At 45.0% G+C, this 23,637-nt stretch overlaps 1 protein-coding gene across 7 annotated transcripts in view; it reads left to right on the plus strand.

The window, feature by feature from the left end:
- pyd (zonula occludens-like protein polychaetoid) overlaps positions 1-23,637 on the plus strand; it is a 357,804-nt gene that overhangs the window by 229,003 nt on the left and 105,164 nt on the right. For all 7 annotated transcript variants that reach the window (XM_089563940.1, XM_089563939.1, XM_089563941.1 and 4 more), the window contains exon 11: positions 17,811-18,249. In XM_089563940.1, coding sequence (XP_089420066.1) covers positions 17,811-18,249 — 439 coding nt within the window. The remainder of the gene's footprint in view (positions 1-17,810; positions 18,250-23,637) is intronic.

Here is a 23,637-nt window from a genome sequence, read left to right on the forward strand (position 1 = left end):
TTATTTTATTTATTTTCACAATACTGCAGACCCTCATTTTGGTCCAGGCAGGGAGGGCAGAAAAACAAATTCACACAACAGTGTAGCACAAATGCAATCTAAAATAGCTCGCTAAGTGCATTGTCAAAATCAACAGGCATTATCACCTGTAGAGGCTGGGCATTCCATTTGTCAATAGTTCTCGGGGAAAAAAGAAAATTTAAAAGCATTAGTATGCGCGAAATATGGTGCTAAAGTGTGATTATGATGATGACGAGTTCTGTGGCATCAAATACTATATCGATTAATTAGTAGTTGGAGGTTGAATTAGACCTTGAAACTTTGTAGGCAGGTTGAAAAATGAGCGCTCATAGGGTAACTCCATCCGAGTTTCGTCTTGTGTGAAAAGGGATTGGTCGGGTCACGCCTCAAGGGACTGGCCTCTGAAATTGGCCTGTGATTTCCAGTCTGTGCTCTGTTTGGGCGGCCCCATTTGAAGCTGCCCTCAGTGTCCTCCGTGTGGGGCACTGAACCATACGTTTGTTCCCACACACCCTAGAGCACTCTTTGGCAGGGTCTTATTTATCTATTGAAATACCTCACGGGCTCTGACTGGAGTGTTACGTGAGGGGGGGTCACGTAACAGGGCTGTGTTCGCCTTCGTCGTGTGGAAGGGAACAGCAGAGTGGCTGCAGCAGAATGCCGAGTAGCCACGAAAGGCACGTTGGGCCAATGCCTGGATTACCCACGGAAGCCGCATCCCTCTGCCCGGATCAAGTTTTGAGCGAGCGTCTCCCCTACACCGCGTGCGAACGCATGAAATGCGCGGAAACGCCGCTCGTGGCCCTTCCGGCGTCTGCGCTACGTGGATGGCATCCCTCTCCCAGCGCGTGACGGGGGCGTGATCCCTCGGGAGTGTGTGCGTGTGATGGGGGCCACAGTGAACCTCCTTCCTCGGCAGGCCCGGCCCCCATCTAGGGAACCTAGGGAAAGAAAGAACTTTAAAAACTCGGCAGTGAGTACGGCCGAGTGGTCTCATCATATTGCCACCGTACGAACCATTCAGTGGTGCCGTACCGCGGCCGAACTGTTGTAGCTGCAACTTGCCATGCCTTGGGCATTCGAGGGGCTCGAAGATCGTCTTCTTCCTCGCTCCCGCTCCCTGCTGTCTGGAACGCCCATCTTGTCTTGTAAAACCCGGGCTGTGCTCTTCAACTGTTTGTCGGTGACAATATGGTCTCATCATCGAGCGTTTCATCATCGAGCGTCTCGTCATCAGGCTCCTTACTTTGTGCATGATGTAAATTTAGTTGTATAAAGTTTTTCACTCCTTCTCGTTCCCTTAACCTCGTCCCCGACCTACCATGCTACCTCGTCTGCAACAGGTGCGAAAAAGAAGCAAGTGGAAGATGGTTATTTTGACACCGTTATACAGTAGCAAGCAACCAACCAGAAAATAGAAGTAATTTGAAAAACACACTACAGTACACACTTCAGAAAAACACACTTCACAACAAAATGCTGCTTTTTTTTTCTTTGAAAATAACGTAATATCAGATGTGGACAGTGTTGTCAGGAAGACTATTCCAATAAATGGTTGCACGGGGCAGGGCTGATGAGTTGAATGCGGTGGCCCTTCCCGAAAGGCGTTTAAAACTGAGGTGATTATGCAATCGGTGAGATGTGCAGGCCGGTTTGCGAACATGACCTTGAATGTCTGCTTGCAAGCCTGAAACCCAATAATACTCCTGGCATCGGTGGAGTCTTAGTTGCTGCTTTATGCGGAAGTTTTTGCGTCCTTAAATGTGTGTGCCGGAATGCCAGTCATCATGAAACCCGCTGTGGTTATTCCATGTTCCAAAAATTGAGCACGCAGTAGGGCAGAAAATCATCGACCCATCTCAATTTTGACATCCAAAATAGTTGAGAAACGTCAGAGTGTGCAGGGTTTTCTGGACAAACACGGTGTCGTTTCTGCTGGCCATTTGTGAAGGGCAGAGGCAGCCAGGTTCTTCTTGGAGGTTTTGCTTTATGTGGTTGCGTGTGCATTGTTTCTAGACGTGAGTGAAGCCACAGCCTGCTCTTAAGTGAACTTCAGTTGCGAGGATTTAGAGGCTCGTTTTTGCTATTGCTTACCAGTTTCGTACAGAACCGACGGCAGCTAGTCTCGGTCGCCAATTTTCGCAGTAGCTGTCCCCCAAGGATCCATTCTGAGCTGTTTGCTGTTTAATATCTTTGTTAATGATAACACAGTGCCCAGTTGTTTGTTGCAATATGCTGGTGATACAGGTATCGTTTCCTGTGGGAAGCACCTTTCTGATGCTCTTAATGATCATATCAGCGTATTCAAAACAAATCTGTTATGCTTCTGTGAGCCAGTAAAGAAGTTGACCAGTCTTTACATTTACATTTATTTATTTATTTATCTTTTACCCACAGCACCATTTGGCATTACAGTCGGGGGGTTGATACAGTAACACAGCGCATAGATGCAGGTAAATACAAAAAAAAGAGAAACAGCAGCCCCAGCATTCACAAAGTCAGCAAAGAATAACAACATTGACGCAATGCGCATCTATGTACAGAATTTGGGGTAGTCAACTGTGTTGTTCACCCAATAAACGTGTGTTCTGGGACAAATCACCAATGCAGTAGACATGCATGTACAAAAAAAAACTTCAAATGTGTATTTCATGCAGGTATACTGTGCATTGACAGGACGACACAGGTATACACAGAGAAACGCACGAAATGAGGAAGCAGCGCGCAGATAACGACGCACCATCTAGCTATGACATGACGTGACACTGTCCAAAGCGGAATAAAAAGATTCATTTGATGAGATGGAAGCAACAACGGCCGGCAAACGGTTCCACTGACAAATGGTCTTCGGAAAAAAAAAAGAGTCGCTGTATGCTGCCGTCCTGCACTTGTATTCGCGTACCTTTTGATCATGGTCAAGGCGTGCGGATACGTAATGTGGTTTGAAGGTGTGTGTTTCGCGTGGAGTGCCAATGTGGGAGTAGTATAGTATGTGATGGAAGAGTTTGAGCCTCAGCTTAGTTCTCCGCTGTCCTCCTGCCCCGACCTCCTGTACACCACTGGTTTACGCTTCCCACGTAAAAAATCTCGGTTTGCTATTTGATGGTGACTTATCTTGGAATTCTCACCTTCTGTCAGAAATTATGCGCTCTTTCTTGCTTGCTGTTCAACATTAGATGCTGCATGCCTTTTTCCGTTAGAAAAGCAATAATGCGTTCCTTGGATGACAGCGCTTTAAGGTATGGCATAGCAGCTTATGGGTGCTTCGTTTGCAGAACAGACTTACCTCCATCTTGTGCTCAGTCTTAAAAAACAGGGCTTATGGTTTACAACTTCCAAAGGAATGCGATGTTTCTAGTTTTCTAAGGCTCCCAAACTTCAACGCTGTCTTATTTGAAACGGTTGTACATTTTAGTGGTAAAGTTTATATAAAGTTGAGTATGTTCCGAGTAGATCTCTCAGGCCACAAGAGAGATATAGCATTCCCGGCGGCTCCACTCGCTGTGGTAAAAGAGCTCATGCATTCTATGTTCCTTCGTTACTAAATGTGTTGCCATCAAGTGCATTCTCTGTGAGTACAAATTATAAACTAAAAAAACTTGCATTCATCTGTTTTCATCTGACCTTTAACTCGGTGTTGAAATTTTTGGTATAATTTATCGCCTGTTTTGTCTCGTCGTTCCTTTCATGGTTGCATATTGCTGGACTTTCATCGCCTTGCATTGCCTGATATGCGTTTCTTGTTGAGGGAGTTTGATGGATTTGGCGCTTGTTCTAATTGACTGGAAACTTTGATTTGTTAGACGTTTTATTGCTGTCGATTGATTTGAAAGAAGAAAGCATGTGATTAGAATTATGGTTCAAAGTTTAGAGTTTATTCAGAAATATATACAAAACTTACAAAGGAGGAGAATGAACAAAGAGGTCCCAAAGTTGGGCACTGTACTGGGACCTCCCACATTAAAATGGAGCAGCTTGTGTCTCTTAGTATGTTGCTAAAATGTGTTCGATCTCGTTCCATCATCGCCAGATGCGTACTCCTTCTAAATGCCTTCTTTCTGGTTCGGAAGTGTCATCCGTCTCTTCCTGCAGGTGCGTGGAACCTGACATGGTCACACCTTTCTTCTTCCTTCTTTCTTTACTGACACTGTCAGCCCGGTTGAAGGGCCACTGCAGAAGTGGAAACCACAAACAAAATAAAAAAAAAAACAAGCAATTCCAACTAATCAAATGCGGGTAATGCACAATGCATGCGAACAACTGGTCACACTGGACGTATGAATCAACACTGAATACACAGAACAGCAGCAATGTATGTAATGCATACAGCATGTTATGGCACACACAGACACACAAAAATAAAAACAATGGCGAAACTCAAGCACCCTTATAGATATTTGAAGGACAGTGCTTAGCACAGACAAACAAGTGAAAAGCGTAAATTGGTTAGTACACTGCACTTCCGGAATATACAACACTGTGTAGATTGTTCAAGAAAGCATTGAAGGAATCAGACGTTCCATTCTTTCATAGTTCAAGGAAAGAAACCGTACCTAAACGCATCGTTACGCGTTGCTGGAGGCGGAATGTGCATGCTGTGGTGGTGTCTAGAGGTTCCATTAGTAAGAATATCAAAATAGCTGGCCTGTTGATTTTTATTTCACTCTTTATGACAAGGAACCGAAATTTCAGCCTGTCATGTTTGGCCCTTATTTCTAAACTGGGAAGGTTTGCAAGCGGACATATGTTTGAAGGGGAGTGATTTCGACCATATTTGTTGAAGATAAACCGTGAAGCCAACTTCTGGACCCTTTCCAGTTTGTTGCGGTTTTTCTCTGTGTAAGGATCCCAGACAATTTTCGCATACTCAATTTTAGGTCTAACTAGTGTCCCATAAGCCAAATTCTTGATTTTGGGTGATGCAGTCTTTAAATTGCACCTTAGGGTCCGAAGAGCTCTGTTAGCCTTATTACGCATTTCCTCTATCTGTCTATTCCATCTCAAGTCGCTCCTAGATAATAAACCAAGATATTTGTGCTCCTCTGCCCTTCCAAGCTCGTTCTCACGCATACAATACCAAAATTGCAGGATCTTCTTTTTCCTACATGCATAGAGATTTTATGGGATTGGTCACCATTTGCCAGTCATCGCACCATTTAATAATGCTCTCTAGGCTGTTCTGCAATTTCATTTGGTCACTGAGAGATTCAATCTTGTTGTAAACAACGCGGCAAATAATCTTGATGAATCAGAAGCGAGGCAGGTACTCCCGATAACACCGGTTGTAAGCTGGTCCTGTACATCAATCAGTCGATCAAGTTTGTTCCCTTAAAGACCCCTTTTCAGGGACATTATTGCATAAGGGGTCGGTGCATGGGTGCATCGCGAAGATGACGTTTTAGAAAACCAAGGCATTTGTTAGCTGAACAAATGATGCAGGTTATATGCGTTTTCCAGGAGAGGACGGCGCACAAGGTTACGCCTAAGTAGCTGTATGATTCTACTGGCAGCATGGGAACGGAGTCTTATGTGATAGAAGGGCACGAGCGGGTTACGGCGGCGATGAAAAGAGAGGACGTTGCATTTGTGAGGGCTAAGCTCCATTAGCCAAATTTTACACCAATCCTGAATCTTGTTAAGGTTGTTTTGGAGAGATAATTGATCAGAATTGTTATTAACTGTTTCATAAATAACACAATCGTCAGCAAACATGCGAATTTTACAGGACACATGCGAGGGCAAATTATTTATGTGTATTAAAAACAAAAGGGGACCTAGTACGGAACATTGAGGGACGCCAGATGTTACAGGAAGGAAGCTGGAAGTGTGTTCGTTTACAAATATGGACTGAGTGCGGTTAGTTGGGAATTCTTTAATCCATGCAACAACATTAGGATCGATATTAAGGTTAGATAACTTGTACAACAGGCATTTGTGGCGAACTTTATCGAAAGCTTTTCTGAAATCAAGAAATAAAGCGTCAGTTTGCAGGTCAAGATCTAGGTTGGCATGCAAGTCATGCACAAAAAGGGCTAGTTGAGTGTCGCAAGAAAAGCCTTTGCGGAACCCGTGCTGCGCAGGATGAAAGAAATTGTTCGAATCCAAGAAGGCACTGACATGGGAGAATATGACGTGTTCCATTAGCTTGCAAGGCACACTTGTTAAAGAAATGGGGCGATAATTTACCGGATTTGAAGACTGGAATGACCTTCCCATTTTTCCAGTCACAAGGAAGTTAACCAGAAGAGAGTGACTGCTGAAATAGCAAACACAAATAACTGGCAGTGGTGAGTTTAGTTTTGTTTAGAAATGTGGCGTTGATATTATTGAAACCGGCAGAAGATGAAAGTTTCATTTTATCGATTAGCGACAGAATTCCAGGCGTGTTAAGTTCAACAGGCAGCGTAAAATTATAAAGAAGAGTGTTTGGCACAGGAAATGGGGCATCGGATTCATCAGTGAACACTAATTGAAATGCAACATTGAACATGTGAGCACACTCTGCATGACTAAGCACGTCTCCCGCTTCATTTGTGACACTGATATCGCCTTTGTGTTTTGGGTTGATGGTGACCCAGAATTTTCGAGGATTAGTGTGTAGTATTCTGGGCAAGTCTTTGTTAAAAAAGGAACGTTTGGCGTTACGAGCAGATGAATTATATGCCTTTTCGGCTGCGTAATACTTGTCCCAGGCCGCCTGGTTAGTTTTTGCTGCGCGAAAAAGACGCTTCTTTCTATTCTCCAAACGTTTTAGTGAACCATGGCTTCTGTGAATTCTCTCGGAAGGTGAACTTAGAAATGAGCTGATCAGTTAGTTCAGTAATTTTCTTCTTAAATATAGTCCAATTTTCTTAGATAGGCCAAATATGAAAATTAGTTCCGAAAGATTGAACGAAGGCGTCCAGTTCACGATTAATCTCTGCGTAGTCACCCTTATTGTACAAACGGATCGTATTTTTAAATGTTTGGTTCCGAAGCAGAGTTAAGGCTACATCGGTATGAATTACTTCGTGATCGCTTATTCCAGGAGGAATCGTGACTGACTTACCACTTTCGGGATGACTGACGAGTAGTAGGTCTAATATGTTAGCGCTCGTTTGTGTTATTCTTGTTGGTGCCGAGATAACTTGTGTAAGGCCAAAGTTCAGGCACACTTCTTTGAAATTGTTGGCTTCCACCGTGCCTGATGCTGAAACAGTGTTAGTACTCCAGTCAGTATCCGGGAAATTAAAATCACCAAAGAGAAGTACATGCGACTTTTGATATTTAGCAGTAGGTTCACACAGCCAGTTATTAAGTTTCTCTGAAAAGTCCGGAGTACAATGCGGGGGCCTGTGACAAACACCGAGAAGAACCGACTGCGGAGGACAACGGCAGAAAAGCCACACTATTTCAAGATCAGACGAAATGGAAACGATCGAAAATGGTCAATCATTAGAAAAACCAATGAGCACTCCTCCGCCATGAGACCCCTGACGGTGCTTACGAAAAAGCTTAAAGTTAGATAAGTCTGCCAGGACCTCATTGTCGTTAATTTCGCTAGTCAGCCACGTTTCAGTTAGTACGAAGACGTTGCTATTGGACGAACGAGCAAGACTCAAGATTTCTTCCCGCTTAGAAATAAAACTGCAGACATTAGTGTAAATTACGGAAAAAGAAAGAGTAGACTGAGGTGATTGCCGGGACGCGGGCCTGGGGTGAGGCTGTGGGGTGCTTTTTCCAGATGGCTGCTATGATATTTCCTTAACAGTTTCCGAGGATTCGTCATAAAGGTACCGTGTGCAACCGATAAACAAGGTTTTGTAGCTCAGTTTATAATCCGTAGATTTGCCTTCTTAACGGCAGGCGAGAAGTCTTCATCGGTGCTATATACAGTGTCTTTGAATTTTTTTCCGTTAGACAATATTGAGCTTAGTTTTGTGGGAGTGAAATTTTACGATTATTCGTCTGGTTTTGCCAGGTGTGTGACGGCCGAGGCGATGCGGGTTCTCAATATCGTTTGGATTAACTGTTATATCTAAGGTACCGGAACAAAGACAGATTGCAGCTTCCTCAGATTGTGTGTAAGTTTCTGCTGAGTCATTATCAGGGATGCCATAAAACATTATATTGTTCCGACGTGACCGGTTCTCAGCGTCGTCAACACGAGCTTCAAGGTATTTTATATGAGAACACATTTGTGTTGTTTTTGTCTCCATCGAGTCGAGTCGTAACTGCATCTCAGTAATAAGTTGGTTTTGTGCCTCAAGGATACAGATGCGTGCTGTTAAGTCTGCGATTGCTGTGTCAGAAGCCTTACGTTGTTTTTTCATGTCTTGTATCTCTGGGAGAAGTGTAGATTGCCCGGAAGACAGTTTCTATAGCTCAGCAAGCACGGTTTCAAAATCAGGTCCCGGGTTTGTTTCAATATCCCCAGCCAAAAGTAACAAGGATCGAACAACCTGAACGCATTCAACAGCAATACAGATACAGCTCTGTGGGCTTGGTAGCTGTAGTAAGAAATAATTGCTAGTTTTCTTAGCAAATAGACTGTAGAGATTACATATTGCTGGTGGTTCTGTAGGTACGAGGTGAACCATTTAGTGAGGTTGGGATTCTTGAACACCTTATCAAAGGCTTCGGAAAAGTCTAGATGAATAAGGCCCCTCTCACCTCGCAAATTTATTGTTTCTGAAGCGTCCAACTGCGTGATCATAGATAGATTTTTGTGGAAACCATGCTGTACTGGTGATAAAGGAAAACAGGACCGGCACAGTTACCTTTATCTATTCCTGATTTGCATTGGTCACTGAAACAGTAAATCAGAGCCAGGTTAGTGGAAAGACCTTGCCAGGATCCAAACTGTCTTGCATGCAACATGTTAACTTGGCCTATATAACTAGACAGTCATAAACAGATTGGTTCCTCAATGATTTTACTCAAGAAAACGCACGACAGAGATGAGCCCATATTTGGTGATGAAGTCTCCTTTCCTGAAAATAGCCAAGACTTTACTATTTCTTAGCTCTTTGGGCAAGACACCGCACTCCAAAATTAAGTTAACTATATGTGTTAGAACATCAGTTAGCCGATATTATCTAAATCAGCAGAAGATGTTCGCTTTTGACCTCGGCATGGGAAGACTGAATACTCAGAATGAGTAGGGTAGCTGCAGAGGAAGGGCTGTGAACAGGCAGTATTCCGTCATTGATGACAGTTGGAGTTTGTTGGAATTAATGATTTCATTCGCATAATAACCTTCGTGGCAGTCTTAACAGCATTGCCAAGGTTCGTAGCGTTGATGTAGATGGGTGCAAAAGGGTCATATTCCTGTACAAATTTTCCTTCTTTCTTAGGCTCTTAAGACGGTCTTCAGTATGCCAAGGGTTGTTAGGAGATGTAATCATGAGTGAGATGCTAGCTGAGCGTCAGTCAGCAAAGTTACATTCTTTATTTTTTATTTTTATTTTATTTAAAACATCTGCAGTCATTGAAGACCAAGCAGGAGGGCAATACAGGTCATAAGTAAACGCAATTCAGCGCCACCATTAGCAAGCAATCACAAAAAAACAAAACAAAAAAAAACAAAAAAAACAAGCAATCATAAGCAATCAACAGGTCAAAGCAGTCAAAGCAATCAAACGCGCAGCATGCAGTGCAAACACAGAAAAAGAAAGAAAAAGAAATGAATCAGCAAAGAGCGAACAGTAACATCAACCCAGAGCTTTTCGTACTCGTTCTTCGAAAACATTTACATCATGCGCGGAAAAAACTTCTATTGGGAGTGCATTCTATTGTGAGACAGTGCGCGGAAAAAATGAGTTCTTAAACCTGTTAGTACGCGCAAAGATTGGTTCCAGGTTGTAAAGATGGGTGTGCCGAGTTTGACGACCCTCACGTGGATGAATGAACAATTGCGCGTTGATACCAAGTTGGTGATTGCAGAGCCGATACAGAAACCGCAGCCTGGAAATCTTTCTTCTGCTTTCTAAGGTCAAAATGTTGTTAGCACTCATTAGAGACGATGGAGAATCTAATCTGCGGTATGAATTGAATATGAAACGAACTGAATTTCTCTGTACCATTTCTAGTTTATTTGCGTCTTTTTTCAAGTGAGGGTCCCATACTGTACAGCCATATTCCAGTTGAGGTCTGATAAGGGTATTGTATGCAAGCAGCTTAACATTGGAAGGGGCCGACCTTAATTTGAAACGAAGAAACCCTAGTTTCCTAAGGGCTGATGTACAGATTTTATTAATGTGGCTGGTCCAGTTCAAGTTGTTAGTTATCGTAACACCTAAGTATTTACACTCGTTGACCTGAACTAATGGATATTCGTTGATTTTGTACAAAAACTGAGCCGGAGATTTCTTGTTAGTTACCCGAAGAAGGGCAGATTTTTCTCTGTTTAACTCCATAGATCAAAGATTACACCACTGGTTCACAGCATTAAGGTTATTGTTCAAAACGATTTGGTCATTGGTACAACGGATAGTTTTGAATAGGACACAGTCATCTGCAAACAGCCTTATACTAATGGATGCGGTGTCAACTGAGACAACGATGTCATTAATGTATATGAGGAATAAAATGGGGCCAAGGACACTTCCCTGGGGGACCCCAGAGCCAACCGGTAGAATTCCAGATGAGCAGCCATTGACGTGGACGAACTGTTTTCGGTTATTAAGGTAGGCTTGAATCCATTTCACAATCGGTCGAGGAAGACCAGTGTTCTGGAGCTTTAAGATTAGTTTGCTGTGTGAGACGCGGTCAAACGCTTTACTGAAGTCAAGAAATACCATGTCAATTTGCTCGCCCCTATCAAGTGAGGATGCCACTTCGTGAATGGTAGTTACTAGTTGAGTAACAGTTGAAAGACCTCTCCGAAATCCATGCTGGAAACGCGTTAAAACACTGTGCTTTTCAAGAAATGCGATTATGAAATTGGACAAGACATGTTCCATGAGTTTACACGTACTGGAGGTTAATGAAATTGGGCGATAGTTACTAACATCAAGGCAGTCACCTTTTTTGAAGATTGGAATCACTCGGGCTATTCGCCAATCGTCAGGAAGAACACAGTCCCGCAATGATAGCTGGAACAGATGAGTAAGAATATGGGCCAGGGGTTCCGCATAGCGGCGCAGGAATACGTTGGGTACATCATCAGGTCCTACAGAGGTCTTCACTTTAAGGTTGAGTAGCATATTAAAGACACCTTCGTACGTAATGAAATCAGGTGACAGATCCGGGAGGGAAGAATCAAACTGAACGTCGTCGTGAGTCGTGGTGAAAACAGAGTGAAAGTAGTGATTAAAGTGGTTGGCAATAACTGACGCGTCATGTGTAATACAATTATTAACAGATAACTGGTTCGGTTCTTTCTTAGATTCACTGAGGTATCGCCAGAACTTCTCAGGACTGTCCTTTAAAAACCTCGGGCGAGAATGAGTGAAGTATTTTGCTTTTGCGTCGGATAACTGACTGGCTAGCTTAGTTTTAAGGGCTTGATGGGTGCTATTGAAATGACCTCTACGCTTGGCACGTTTTAACTTGCGATGGATATGAATAATTTCTCGTGTCATCCATGGGTTCTTTTTGTTAGTTTGGGCACGTCTGCTTGGTACATGATTTTCTAGGCAAAGCTGAACAATCTCCTTAAATGACGTCCACAAAGATTTCGCATTATCACATAGATTGTCAGAAAAATGCCACAGGGTGTCCAAAATAGCTTGGTCATTCGCACGTGAAAAATTTTTCACAACGCGTACAGATTGTTGCTTGCGGCCTTGCCGATTTTCGATGGGAAAAGACAAGTTTACGACATGGTGATCAGAAATACCAGCGTCTACTGATACCGTGTAATCTGACACACTCCTGTTGACAAAGATTAAATCAAGAGTAGAACGGGCATTCCCGATTTCACGAGTATAATCAGCCACAGTTTGCACAAGATCGCACGCGAGCATGATATCAGTCAAAGGGTTACCAATGACATCAAAGACAGATTTTGGGTTACTCCAATTGATTTCAGGTAGATTAAAATCGCCAGCAAGAATAAGGCGATCTGTTTTAAACAGGCATAAGTGATCGTAAAGTCTAAACAAATAATCAGGAGAACACGATGGCGGTCTGTAAGCAGAACACACTGTGAATACATGGCCCCAACAATTTACTTGGACAATTAAGCTTTCATGATCTGGGATTTGATTAACGACTACTGCATTTAGAGGGTTTTTTAATACCACTGCTACACCACCTCCTCGTGTGGGTCGGTCCCGACGAAAGATTTGGTGGGAGCTGGGTACCAGGACAGAATCACTGACAGCATCATGCTACCAAGTCTCAGTGATGACTGTTATGTGTGGGTCATGCACTAAAAGAAGGTATTCAAGTTTATCCGTCTTATTGAGGAGACTCTGGGCATCAGGTCTTTGGATTTAGCACCTGCTTTCTGTCAATCATTCGTGGAATTTCGCGACGAAGGTTCCGGGCAGTCATCTTTTGCTTCACTTTGCGATGGAAGAGCCACACGCTCATTACGTGCATCATCCCAAATGTATAATACGCGGTCAATTTTCAGCTTATCATGAACTAGGCTCACGCGTTTCTTGGCATCTCGTTCTATCTTTGAACTTTCCCACAATAGTTTACGCTTGCGCAGCGTGCACTGACTATAATCATTTTGAACATACGTATTTGAACCTTTTAGTTTTTTTTTTTAATTATGCAACACAGCCTGCTTTTCCACGAAATCTTGAAAATACGCGATCACGGGTCTTCGGCTGCCTTGCCGTCCAAGACGATGTATACGGGCAACAGATTTGCATTTTAAACCAAGTTTTTCTTCAAAGATCCCAGTTATAACCGCATCTCTTAAAGTGTCTTCGTTTTCATCGGGAGGCTCGTCTATACCGTATACGATAATGTTTGAGCGTCGGCTTCGATCTTCGAGATCGACCAATTTGTTTTTCTGCCATGCCATCATGTCTTGCATGGCAGCGGTTGAATTCACGAGAGAAGCCACCTGTGGGGGATTAGAGGACAATTCTTTCAAAAGTCCGCTCAACGAGGATAGCTGTGAATTAAAACCGTGTAAAAGTTCTTCGGTGTTCTTGATACGGGTTTTCATTTCTAGAAGTTCACTACGTATTTCAGCCTGTCCGTCCAAAATACTGCGGCACAGATCTTCAACAGGAGGACCGGGGTTCTGCTCGACATCACCGCAGAGCAACATTTGGCATGCAAGGAAACACTCATAAGCTATAGTTAGACAGGTGTGTGGGCACGGCACAACGACTAGTAGGACTTCATTACCAGCCCTTACTTTAGAGAAGGAACAACTAACCTGTACAGCGAAACAGAATTTCATGGTCAGCGACGTGGTCCCCATGGTTTCGCCGTGCCCACTGAAGAAATAGCGTTGGGGGCAGTCTTTTATAGCAAAGGCCACCGATGATGTCACTGTCATGCGCAGGTCATGCAGATGGGGGGGTATCTTGCTTTCCGTGAATGGAGATGGCGCTTCCAGGCACGCGTCATGGATAGTGTTGATAACCGCTGGTCCACAGCACGTGTCGATGTTAGTTGGTGATCCGGCAATCACTGACAGGAGTACCTGTACAGCGAAACAGAATTTCATGGTCAGCGACGTGGTCCCCATGGTTTCGCCGTGCCCATTCTACCAACCCATAGAAGATATCATATGAAGGAGGTTTGAAGGATCAACGATATTCTTGGTAAAGCTGTGTGCTTCTGTTTTGAAAAGGGACAGCTAGATAGGGATGAGTAACATCAGCCCTAATGATGGAAGCCGGTGGAAGATTGAAACGCAGTGAGTTGGATTAATGATTCAAGGCCATATGCCTGAACGCAGCTTATGTACTGGCATTAATATCAAATAAATTCATATTTATTAAAGAAAAAAGCCAGCGGGAGGACGCGAGAGAGGGACACAGGAGTCTTGCAACTGATATAGAATTCGCAGGAAACACAGCAGACTGCAACACCATTAGATTTTTAGATATTGTTGTAACCTTTCACAACAGCGGGCACCTCTGTTGGATCTGTGCTCCTCGAACAAAAAAGGCCTTGTTACCATACAGTTCGTGCCATCCAGACCTAACCAAAAGAAGCATAGCCAGCCTTTGGCTTGAAGGGACAGTGACGAGAACTCTATTAATATTTTTTTTAAAGCAAAATCCGATAGTTCGGCATATAATGGCTTTGTTGCCACTTGGCCGGCAGCGAAAGATGCATTTATTTCTAAGAAATTTGGATTCGAAGTTGAAAAAGTTTTTCCCGCCGCTCTGATTCAAACTTGGGATTCTCTTATGACGACACAGGACTAAGTGACGTGAAACATGACGTGACACAGACTCCGTGATTTCTGGCGGCCAGCAGTGCGGCCTAGCAGCAGCCGAAAAGAAAGCTACCGCCGGCCGCACGTTGAAGGCATCTATCGGCTATTGCGGCCGTCACTACCGTCACTTCATTTTTGTTTGCACCGGCGTTTTGGCAGCGTTACGATGGGTCCCGTTCTCGAAGTCGTGAACGAAGTTCTCGCAAATAGACACCTTTAGCATACCGTGTACCTTGTTACCGTTAGCGGAATACCGGGAGCCCGCCTACCGCCAGTGAGCAGGTGCTGATTGGTCCCGATGCTGCAGGCGCGCGCGTAGCTGCCGGGTACGTGGTGCCATCTGGCGATGTTAAGGAGATTTGCGCATGCATTGACTGCGCCTCAGTGATTCGTGGCTTCTCGTGTCCTAGTGTTGCTAGAACTATTAGCAACACTGTTTTGTCCTATGACGTCATCACGCTTGTACTTGTGAGTTTGGCGTGTGGCGGCGATACCTGTATTTTGGTTCCTGCTCTTTGCTACGTTACAAGAACTTTGTTGTCAGTATGAGTGACGTTTTTGTAATCAGGAGCTGATATTCTGTCGATACAAGCCAACTTCAATTTCTCCTCAGTGTCCCTTTAAGAATGCGTTGCAGAAAAGCTGCTATCACACCATGCAAGATAGTTTTCTGCAACAAGAGCATTGTTTGAAAGAAGCAGGGTTCCTATATGCACTTAATATAAGCTCCTGAAGACAGTCAAGGCAAAACAGACGAAGCCAGCTGGTAGAAAGAGAAGGGAAAAATGTGAAGTTATGCCTTACGTGCATTAGCTTTCACACAGCATCAAGTAAGTCGCCAAAGTGTTGAAGTTGTATTTTCAGCCCCACGTAAACTGTCTAGTTTGTGCAGGCGCATTGGTAAGATAAAAAATTCACAGTGCACTGTAAATCATGAGTTTAAGTACGTTCCCTGTGCAACGCAAGTCGTTTATTGTGTGCCTTTATATTGCGGAAAGATATATGTGGGCCAAACGGGACGGTGCCTGAACGTCCGGCTATAAGCACAATTTGAGGAACAGATATCACTGGTCTAGAGGAAATCCCAGCAATATCACCACTGGTTGACTTCAATGTCGTGGCAGTATTCCAGAGTATATTCAACAAAATTTTTGCAACTGCTTGTTGTACAGCATTTCGGGTGGTGTTGTAGCATTTCCTTTTGCATATAGCTTACGTGTTTTAGTCATGTTGGAGGCTAGCTTGCTACAGGAGTTCGGACCGAGGACATAAGCATCCACCTTCAGTTGCATGCTTTAAGGCATGGTTGCCTCCACTGAGATATAAAGATTGGAGAGCACCCTTTCTTCAAAAGCCTTTATAGCTTTCCTCAAAACACAGCTTTCGCATTCCTCAACTAAGCAGACAAGTGCCGTAAGAAATTTTTTGGCCCAAATTGGTCAAAAATATCCGACCTCAAGGCGGTAGGCTCCGGCTCCCGGTAAGTTATGGAAAAGTAGCTAATTACTTGGGAATGCATAGCTAGCGCTCGTTACTTGAACGTCTTTCAGATGGTGGTGACGTTTATTTTAGTGGATCTCTGAGGTTATGCTACACTGCCATTCACTTCAAAAACCAGTTATTTTTGGTAAGAACGTCACTAGTCTGAATCGACTGGCTGGAAGGTTTTTTGAATCCAGTTTTCCTGGTGATCAGTGCATCTTTTGTTGCCGGACAAAAATCAGCATAGCCGGAAAGAGCCAGGGAATAAGCTTTAATGCAGGAATGCATTTAAGGGCTGCATTTTCACCTTACTTTATGCACAAAATTTGTTTGTCTGTTTTTCGTCTGTGCCCATCCATGCCCGTCCATCCTTGAGGTCCTGCAAAATGTACTAGGTCCTACAACATGTACTAGGTTGTAAAACATGTAGTACAACAAAATGTGCTAGGTGCTACATGTACTGAGTTATACTCCATGTAGTACAACAAAATGTACTAGGTGCTACAACATGTACTAGGTTGTACAACATGTAGTACAACAAAATGTACTAGGTCCTACAACGTGTACTAGGTTGTAAAACATGTAGTACAACAAAATGTACTAGGTGCTACAACATGTACTAGGTTGTGCATGTAGTATAACAAAATGTACTTGGTGCTACAACATGTACTAGGTTGTATAACATGTAGTACAACAAAATGTACTAGGTGCTACAACATGTACTAGGTTGTACAACATGTAGTACAACAAAATGTACTAGGTGCTACATGTACTAGGTTGTACAGCATGTAGTGAAACAAAATATACTAGGTGCTACAACATGTACTCGGTTGTACAACATGTAGTAGAACTAAATGTACTAGGGGCTACAACATGTACTACAACAAAATGTGCTAGGTTCTACAACATGTACTAGGTTATACAACATGTAGCACAACAAAATCTACTAGGTTCTACATGTAGTACAACAAAATGTACTAGGTGCTACAACATGTACTAGGTTGTACAACATGTAGTACAACAAAATGTACTAGGTGCTACATGTACTAGGTTATACAACATGTACAACAAAATGTACTAGGTGGTACAACAAAATGTGCTAGGTGCTACAACATGTACTAGGTGCTATAACATGTAGTACAACAAATTGTACTAGGTGCTACAACATGTACTAGGTTGTAAGACATGTAGTACAACAACATTTACTAGGTGCTACAACATGTACTAGGTTGTACAACATGTAGCACAACAAAATCTACTAGGTTCTACAACATGTACTAGGTTGTACAACATGTAGTACAACAAAATTTACTAGGTGCTACAACATGTACAACAAATTGTACTAGGTGCTACAACATGTACTAGGTTGCACATGTAGTACAACTAACTGTACTAGGTGTTACAACTTGTACTAGGTTGTACAACATGTAGTATACAACAAAACGTACTAGGTTGTACAACATGTAATAGAACAAAACATACTAGGTGCTACAACATGTACTAGGTTGTACAACATGTAGTACAACTAATTGTAGTAGGTGTTACAACATGTACTAGGTTGTACATGTAGCACAACAAAATCTACTAGGTTCTACAACATGTACTAGGTTGTACAACATGTAGTACAACAAAATTTACTAGGTGCTACAACATGTGCAACAAAATGTACTAGGTGCTACAACATATACTAGGTTGTACAACATGTAGTACAACTGATTGTACTAGGTGTTACAACATGTACTAGGTTGTACAATATGTAGGACAACAAAATGTACTAGGTGCTACAACATGTACTAGGTTGTACAATATGTAGGACAACAAAATGTGCTACAACATGTACTTGGTTGTAGAACATGTAGTGTAACAAAATGTACTAGGTGCGTGAAGAAGGTTTGGAAATTTTCATTTCTTGTAAGCCACTGGGTCATCTTGAGCTGTCGGCACTACATGGGTTGTTGAATTACAGGTGAATGGGGTGGATGTGCGGTGGGCGACGCGTGAGGAGGCTGTCCAGCGGCTGGTGCAGCTGCAGGGCCCCGTGCAGCTGCAGGTGCAGGCGGCCCGGGAGGAGTACGAGGAGGTGGTGAGCAGCCAGAAAGGGGACTCGTTCCACGTGCGCGCCCACTTCAGCCACGAGCCGGTGGGCAAGGGCGAGCTGGCTCTGCACCCGGGCGAGGTGTTCCGCGTCGTCGACACCCTCCACAACCTGGGCTCCTGGCTGGCCTTCCGCCTGGGCCGCAACCACCAGGAGATCCAGCGGGGGCTCATCCCCAACGCGGCACGGGCCGAGGAGCTGGCTGCCCAGCAGGCGAGGCGGCCCCCCGACAGCGGCGGCCGCACCTCCTTCTTCCGGCGGAGGCGCAGGGCCGCCCGGGCCAAGAGCGGCGACCCCTGGGAGGACCCAGGTACAAACAGAAATAGTATGGCCAGGGTATCTCTGCACAAAGCAAAGGCAGAATTATGATTGCAACAATTTTGACGCCTCTCACTTGTTGAATACAGTTCATTTGCTGCTTTTCCAGAGGGTTCTGCTTAAGTTAAGGGCAATGCAGCGAGCTATGGAAAGAAAAATGATAGGTGTAACGTTAAGAGATCGGAAGCGGGTGGAGTGGGCGAGGGAACAGACGCGGGTCAATGACATTCTAGTCGAAATCAAGAGGAAGAAGAGGGCCTGGGCAGGGCATGTAATGCGAAGGCAAGATAACCACTGGTGCTTAAGGGTAACGGAGTGGATTCCAAGAGAAGGCAAACGTAGCAGGGGGCGGCAGAAAGTTAGGTTGGCAGATGAGATTAAGAAGTTTGCAGGGATACAATGACAAAGGACAGGCTTAATAGGAGAGACATGGGAGAGGCCTTTGCCCTGCAGTGGGCGTAGTCACGTTGATGATGATGATGACTTAGTGCTTTGGTTGGTTAGGGGGCTAACAAAGGACCCTGTAGGCCATGGGACATTTTTGCGCACTGCTGTTTTCTCCTACAAACGAGCATTCAGCTGGGAATTACGTGGTGGATTTGCCTCCCCCAAGCAAGTGGACTGCATGACACTGCACTGTGTCCTCCTCACCGCAGTGTTGTGCACCAGAAACTTCTTCAAGCCCTTGACGTCTCCTTTCTTATGAATTAAGATAATGTTAGCGTTTTTCCAAGCTTCTGGTACTCTCGAGGTCATTGCGTATACAGGGTGGCTAGTTTTTCAAGGACAATCTCTCCTCCATCCTTCAACAAATCTGCTGTTATCTGATCCTCACCAGCTGCTTTCCCCTTCTGCATTGTTCCTAAGGCTTTCTATACTTCCTCTTCGTTACTGGAGGGATGTCTCATTGCTGTGCACTACTGCCTCTCTCAGTAACATTCTGATTGCAATCGCTACTGTATAGATTTATGTAAAACTACAGTAATCCCTCGTTATAACGAAGTCAGCGGGACGGCGAAAAAATTCGTTATAAGCGATAATTCGATATAAGCGACCGCTCGAAAAAAGCTAAAACAGTCGAGATTTAATTGCGCAACAACTGCGAGGAAGCTGGCGGATGACCTTGAGCCGTTGTTCCTAGCAACCGCTGCAGCTGGCGGTTGCTAGGAACAACGGCTCAAGGTCGGTCTCTGTGCCTGCTCGGAGCACTGCCACAGCGAAATCGCAAGTTCGTGGCCTTCGCTACAAAATTTTCTCGTGGCACATTTGTTCTACCAGCAACTCAGTATTGGTCAGCGATCCTCAAAGATGATACAGTTTTCAAATTTCTTATACCAGAGTTTATGATCTGTATCAAGAACAAGCTTTAGCTCATTTTTGTGATCCAGAAGGGATCCAGGCTGATCGACAGGCCGGCAGGCCACGGCTGGTCTCAACGCGTGCTCGCTTGCTCGCGCGTCGAGACCGGCTGTGGGCAGGCTGGCCCGGCTCAAAGGAGCGCGCCCTACATCATCATGACGCTGCCGCTCTCCACGCTCGCTTTGGCTCCCGCTTCCTGTCGTCGCGTATGACGCGGGCGGCCCGTCGTTGACATCTAGCAGGTTGGACGCAAGTGGCGCGCTGTGATCGGACGCTGCGGCGCTGTTTGCAGCCTAGCACTGCGTTGAATCGCGCTCGCTTTTCGCACATGTGTTCCCGCCGTAACAACAAAATTCAGTGACCCTGACATGCATTTAGACCGTTTGTCTAGTCGAATGGGGCGAATTCAGCATGACCGGCCACTTTTCCGCATCTAAGACACCGCGGTTTTCTGGCATCACAAAGCGCGAGGAAAACTTTATTTTTGTGTTGATTCTGTCACGGGGAACACCAGGAATGCGCTTCCGACCGAGATTAATGGTTCGGGCGTGCTGCACCATGGAATGTGGCCCCGCTGAGCAGGGGAACACTCGGCACTCTCTTGGTGCCCATTACTAGGCAGGTCATCGATCGTGGGTTTGGTACTTTTGTGGCCTGTTCTATGCCTGCATGGGTCTAATTCGTCGGCGGTATTAATTTGGCACTGCATGCGCAAAGGGTCGCCGCCACGGCGACGATGCCTGCGCTCTCCACTTCGCTCTAAGCAGGTCAAGCTCTTCGTGCGCTTCGAGTAATGCGGCTTAAAATGCATGCGTTTGGGTCAGGACCGGAAGAAATTTCGAATAAAGCGATATTTCGAGTAAAGTGATTTCGTTATAACGAGGGATTACTGTATTTGGCTATTTTAACTATCTTGTCCACATTGCTAATGACATGCCCTCTTTGTCTCTTAGCGCATACATCTGTTTTTACCTATACCTAGTTTTCTCTTCACTGTTTTTAGGCTACCTCCGCTCTTTAGAGCATGCTTGATTTTCTCCATGTTAAACTTCCTGATGTCGGCTACCTGGCGCTTATTTATTAACTTCGACAGCTCTACTATAGTTCTATTCTGTCTCTGGAGTTAGACGTCCTCATGCTTTGACGTTTCTTAATCAGATCTTTAGTGTCCTGAGATAGCTTACCAGTATCCTGTCGAACCATCCTACCATATACTTCTACGGGGCGCACTCCGCAATGATAGCTGTGATCGTTCATTGTTTCAACACTATGGTCGTCTTCTTCAGTTAAAGCGGAAAATCTGTTCGGCAGCGAAATCTTGGATTCCTCTACTTTCCCTCTTAACACTGACTCGTTAAAGGTGCACTGAAGAGGATTCTGAACTTGTCTTTTTGCCGCTAGAACTCAATCTACACGTTCCCAGCATTCTTAGAAACTTCGATATATTGCCCTGTGCGGCCGATTTCCCTAATTAAATCAGATTAACATCCGGCTCCCGCCTTTCTTTTTTTTAATTCCCCACATATGGTGGGAGCAGTCGCGTGGTGACTTTGTTTCACTTTTATTTTGTTTCTTTTAGGTTTCCATGAGTTAATAGGTCTAGTCAGAGGCTACCTAGCTGCAAATTAGGCACCCGGAAATAAACATACGCGTGGACTGTTTGCTTTCGCCAATCACTACGTATCACTCTGCCGATGGCAGAGTATCAAGCCGCCACGGGACTGGATGAAGGGTTGGTCGACTCCTCCCATTGTTTGCAGGGAATTTAAAAAGATAAAAGAGGCGGGAACCCGATGTTAATCCGATTTAAATTAGAGAAATCGGCCGCACAGGGCAATAATTTGAAGTTCCCAAGAACGCTCAGAACTTTAAGATCGAGTTCCAGCGGTAAAAATACGAGTTCAGAATCCTGTTCAGTGCACCTTTAATAGACTTCCGCTTCACTAATTTCCTCCATTCCCTCTTCGAATTTAAGCTAATTCGGCACCTTACCATTCTGTGGTCGCTACAACGGACCTTACCGAGGACCTCCACATCCTGCACTATACCAGGGTGCACACACAGTATGAAGTCTACCGTATTTACTCGCATAATAGGCGCACTTTTTTTCCAGAAAATCCGGCTCAAAGTTCGGGGTGCGCCTATTACGCGGGGTAAAATTTCCGGAAATTTTTCGACTGGCAAAATTGAACACACCGCGTAAACGCACTCGTGTACGGGCCGCACCCCGTTTTCGCGAAGAAAATGTTAAAAAAAAAAAGGTCCATGTAAGGGCCGCACCGAAACTTTCGGAATGCACGCGCCGAGGCCTCCGCGATCGGCTCCGGCTGCGCGCAACGGGCGCGCGCTTGATCGCGGAGGCCACACACGCGCACAGGAGCTTTTAGACGCCGCCCAAGGCCAAGCTTATCATCATCATCATCGTTTTCCTCCGCCGCGAGCTTTCGCTATCTATATCGCCATCAGCATCTCCAGCTCGTTTTTTTTTTGTTGTTGCTGTCAAGTGCCGGGATTTGCGGTAGCGCGATAGTTATCGTGGTTTATGGCTTTGCCGCGGAGCGTTGATGTTTTAGCTCGACGGGCAAGCGCCTTAACAGCTACACGGCTGGGAGTTTGCTCTCGAACGCGGCAAGCGTGCGGCAGGTCGGAAAATACGACGTGGCCGAGAAGTGCGGCAGTTGCGACTGCGGCGTCCCTAAATTTTCGTACGCGACTCCAAGCGCCGAGGTTTTTGCGGGCCTAAGTCGGGAACGTTTCCGGCTGGAGATGAAGCTTTCCAAACAGACGTTTAAAGTGAGCATCCCTGAAAACTGTGTGCGGCTGTTCTACGCGATGTCGTTGTACGTGCTGTGGGTCCACAGCAGCTGCGACGGCAGCAGCACTAGTAGGGACTAGTAGTCAGTTCCGCAAAAACTTCGTTAAAATAAAGATTAGGAAGCGGGGGGTGGCGAGGCGTCGGCTTGCAATCGTGTAAATACAGTATTGATCACAGTGCCAAGTTCGGGGTGCGCCTATTATGCGCGGAAATAAAAAAATCTGATTTTTCGCGCCCTAACTAGGGGTGCGCCTATTATGCGAGCGCGCCTATTACGCGAGTAAATACGGTATTTCATTTTTAGTCACCATTGGGGCTCTTCCACGTCCACTTCCTGTTTGCTCGCTTGCGGAAGAAGGCATTCATAATCCGTAAATTATTTCTATCTGCGAACTCTACTGATAACTCTCCCCTACTGTTCCTAGAACCTACGCCATAGTCACCTACCGCCTGGTCTCCAGCCTGCTTCTTGCCTACCTTCGCATTGAGGTCGCGCATCAGTACAGTGCACTGTGATTTTACTTTGGTCATTGCCAATCCCACATCCTCACAGAAGCTTTCAACACTCTGGTCATCACGGCTTGATGTAGGTGCGTAGGCCGGCACCACCTTCAGCTTGTACCTCTAATTAAGCCTAATTACGATAGCTGCCACCCTCTCGTTAATGCTATAAAACTCCTCTATGTTGCCAGCTATGTTCTGATTGATGAGGAATCCCACACCTAGTTCTCGCCTGTCTGCTAATCCCCGGTAGCAGAGTACATGCCCGCCCTTTAGTACTGTATGCGCCTCTCCTGTCCTCCTAACCTCACTAAGCCCTGTGACATCCCATTTAACACCGGCTAATTCCTCCAACATCACTGCTAAGCTAGCCTCACTTGATAAGATCCTGACGTTAAACGTTGCCAGGTTCAGTTTCTAATGGCGGCCTGTCCGGAGCCAGAGATTCTTAGCACCCTCCGCTGCGTCCCAGGTCTGACTGCTGCCTCGGTCAGTTGCTCTGCAGCCACTGGGGCTGAGGGTTAACGGGTTTGTCCATAGAAGGTTGCGGCCAAGTGCTACACCAGGGTGGCCAAATCCTGTTCTGGTGAGGAAGTGCGTTGTCGGTTCTTGTCACTGAGATCAGGCCGCACCCCTGGCCTGGTTATGCAATTCCATCGACAAGTGGAGTTTTTTTAAACCCGGTGGAGAATTGTGTCCTCTTGC

The sequence above is a fragment of the Amblyomma mixtum genome, chromosome 10 (assembly GCF_055824585.1).
Source record: "Amblyomma mixtum isolate Tamu chromosome 10, ASM5582458v1, whole genome shotgun sequence".
Classification (NCBI taxonomy): Eukaryota; Metazoa; Arthropoda; class Arachnida; order Ixodida; family Ixodidae; genus Amblyomma; species Amblyomma mixtum.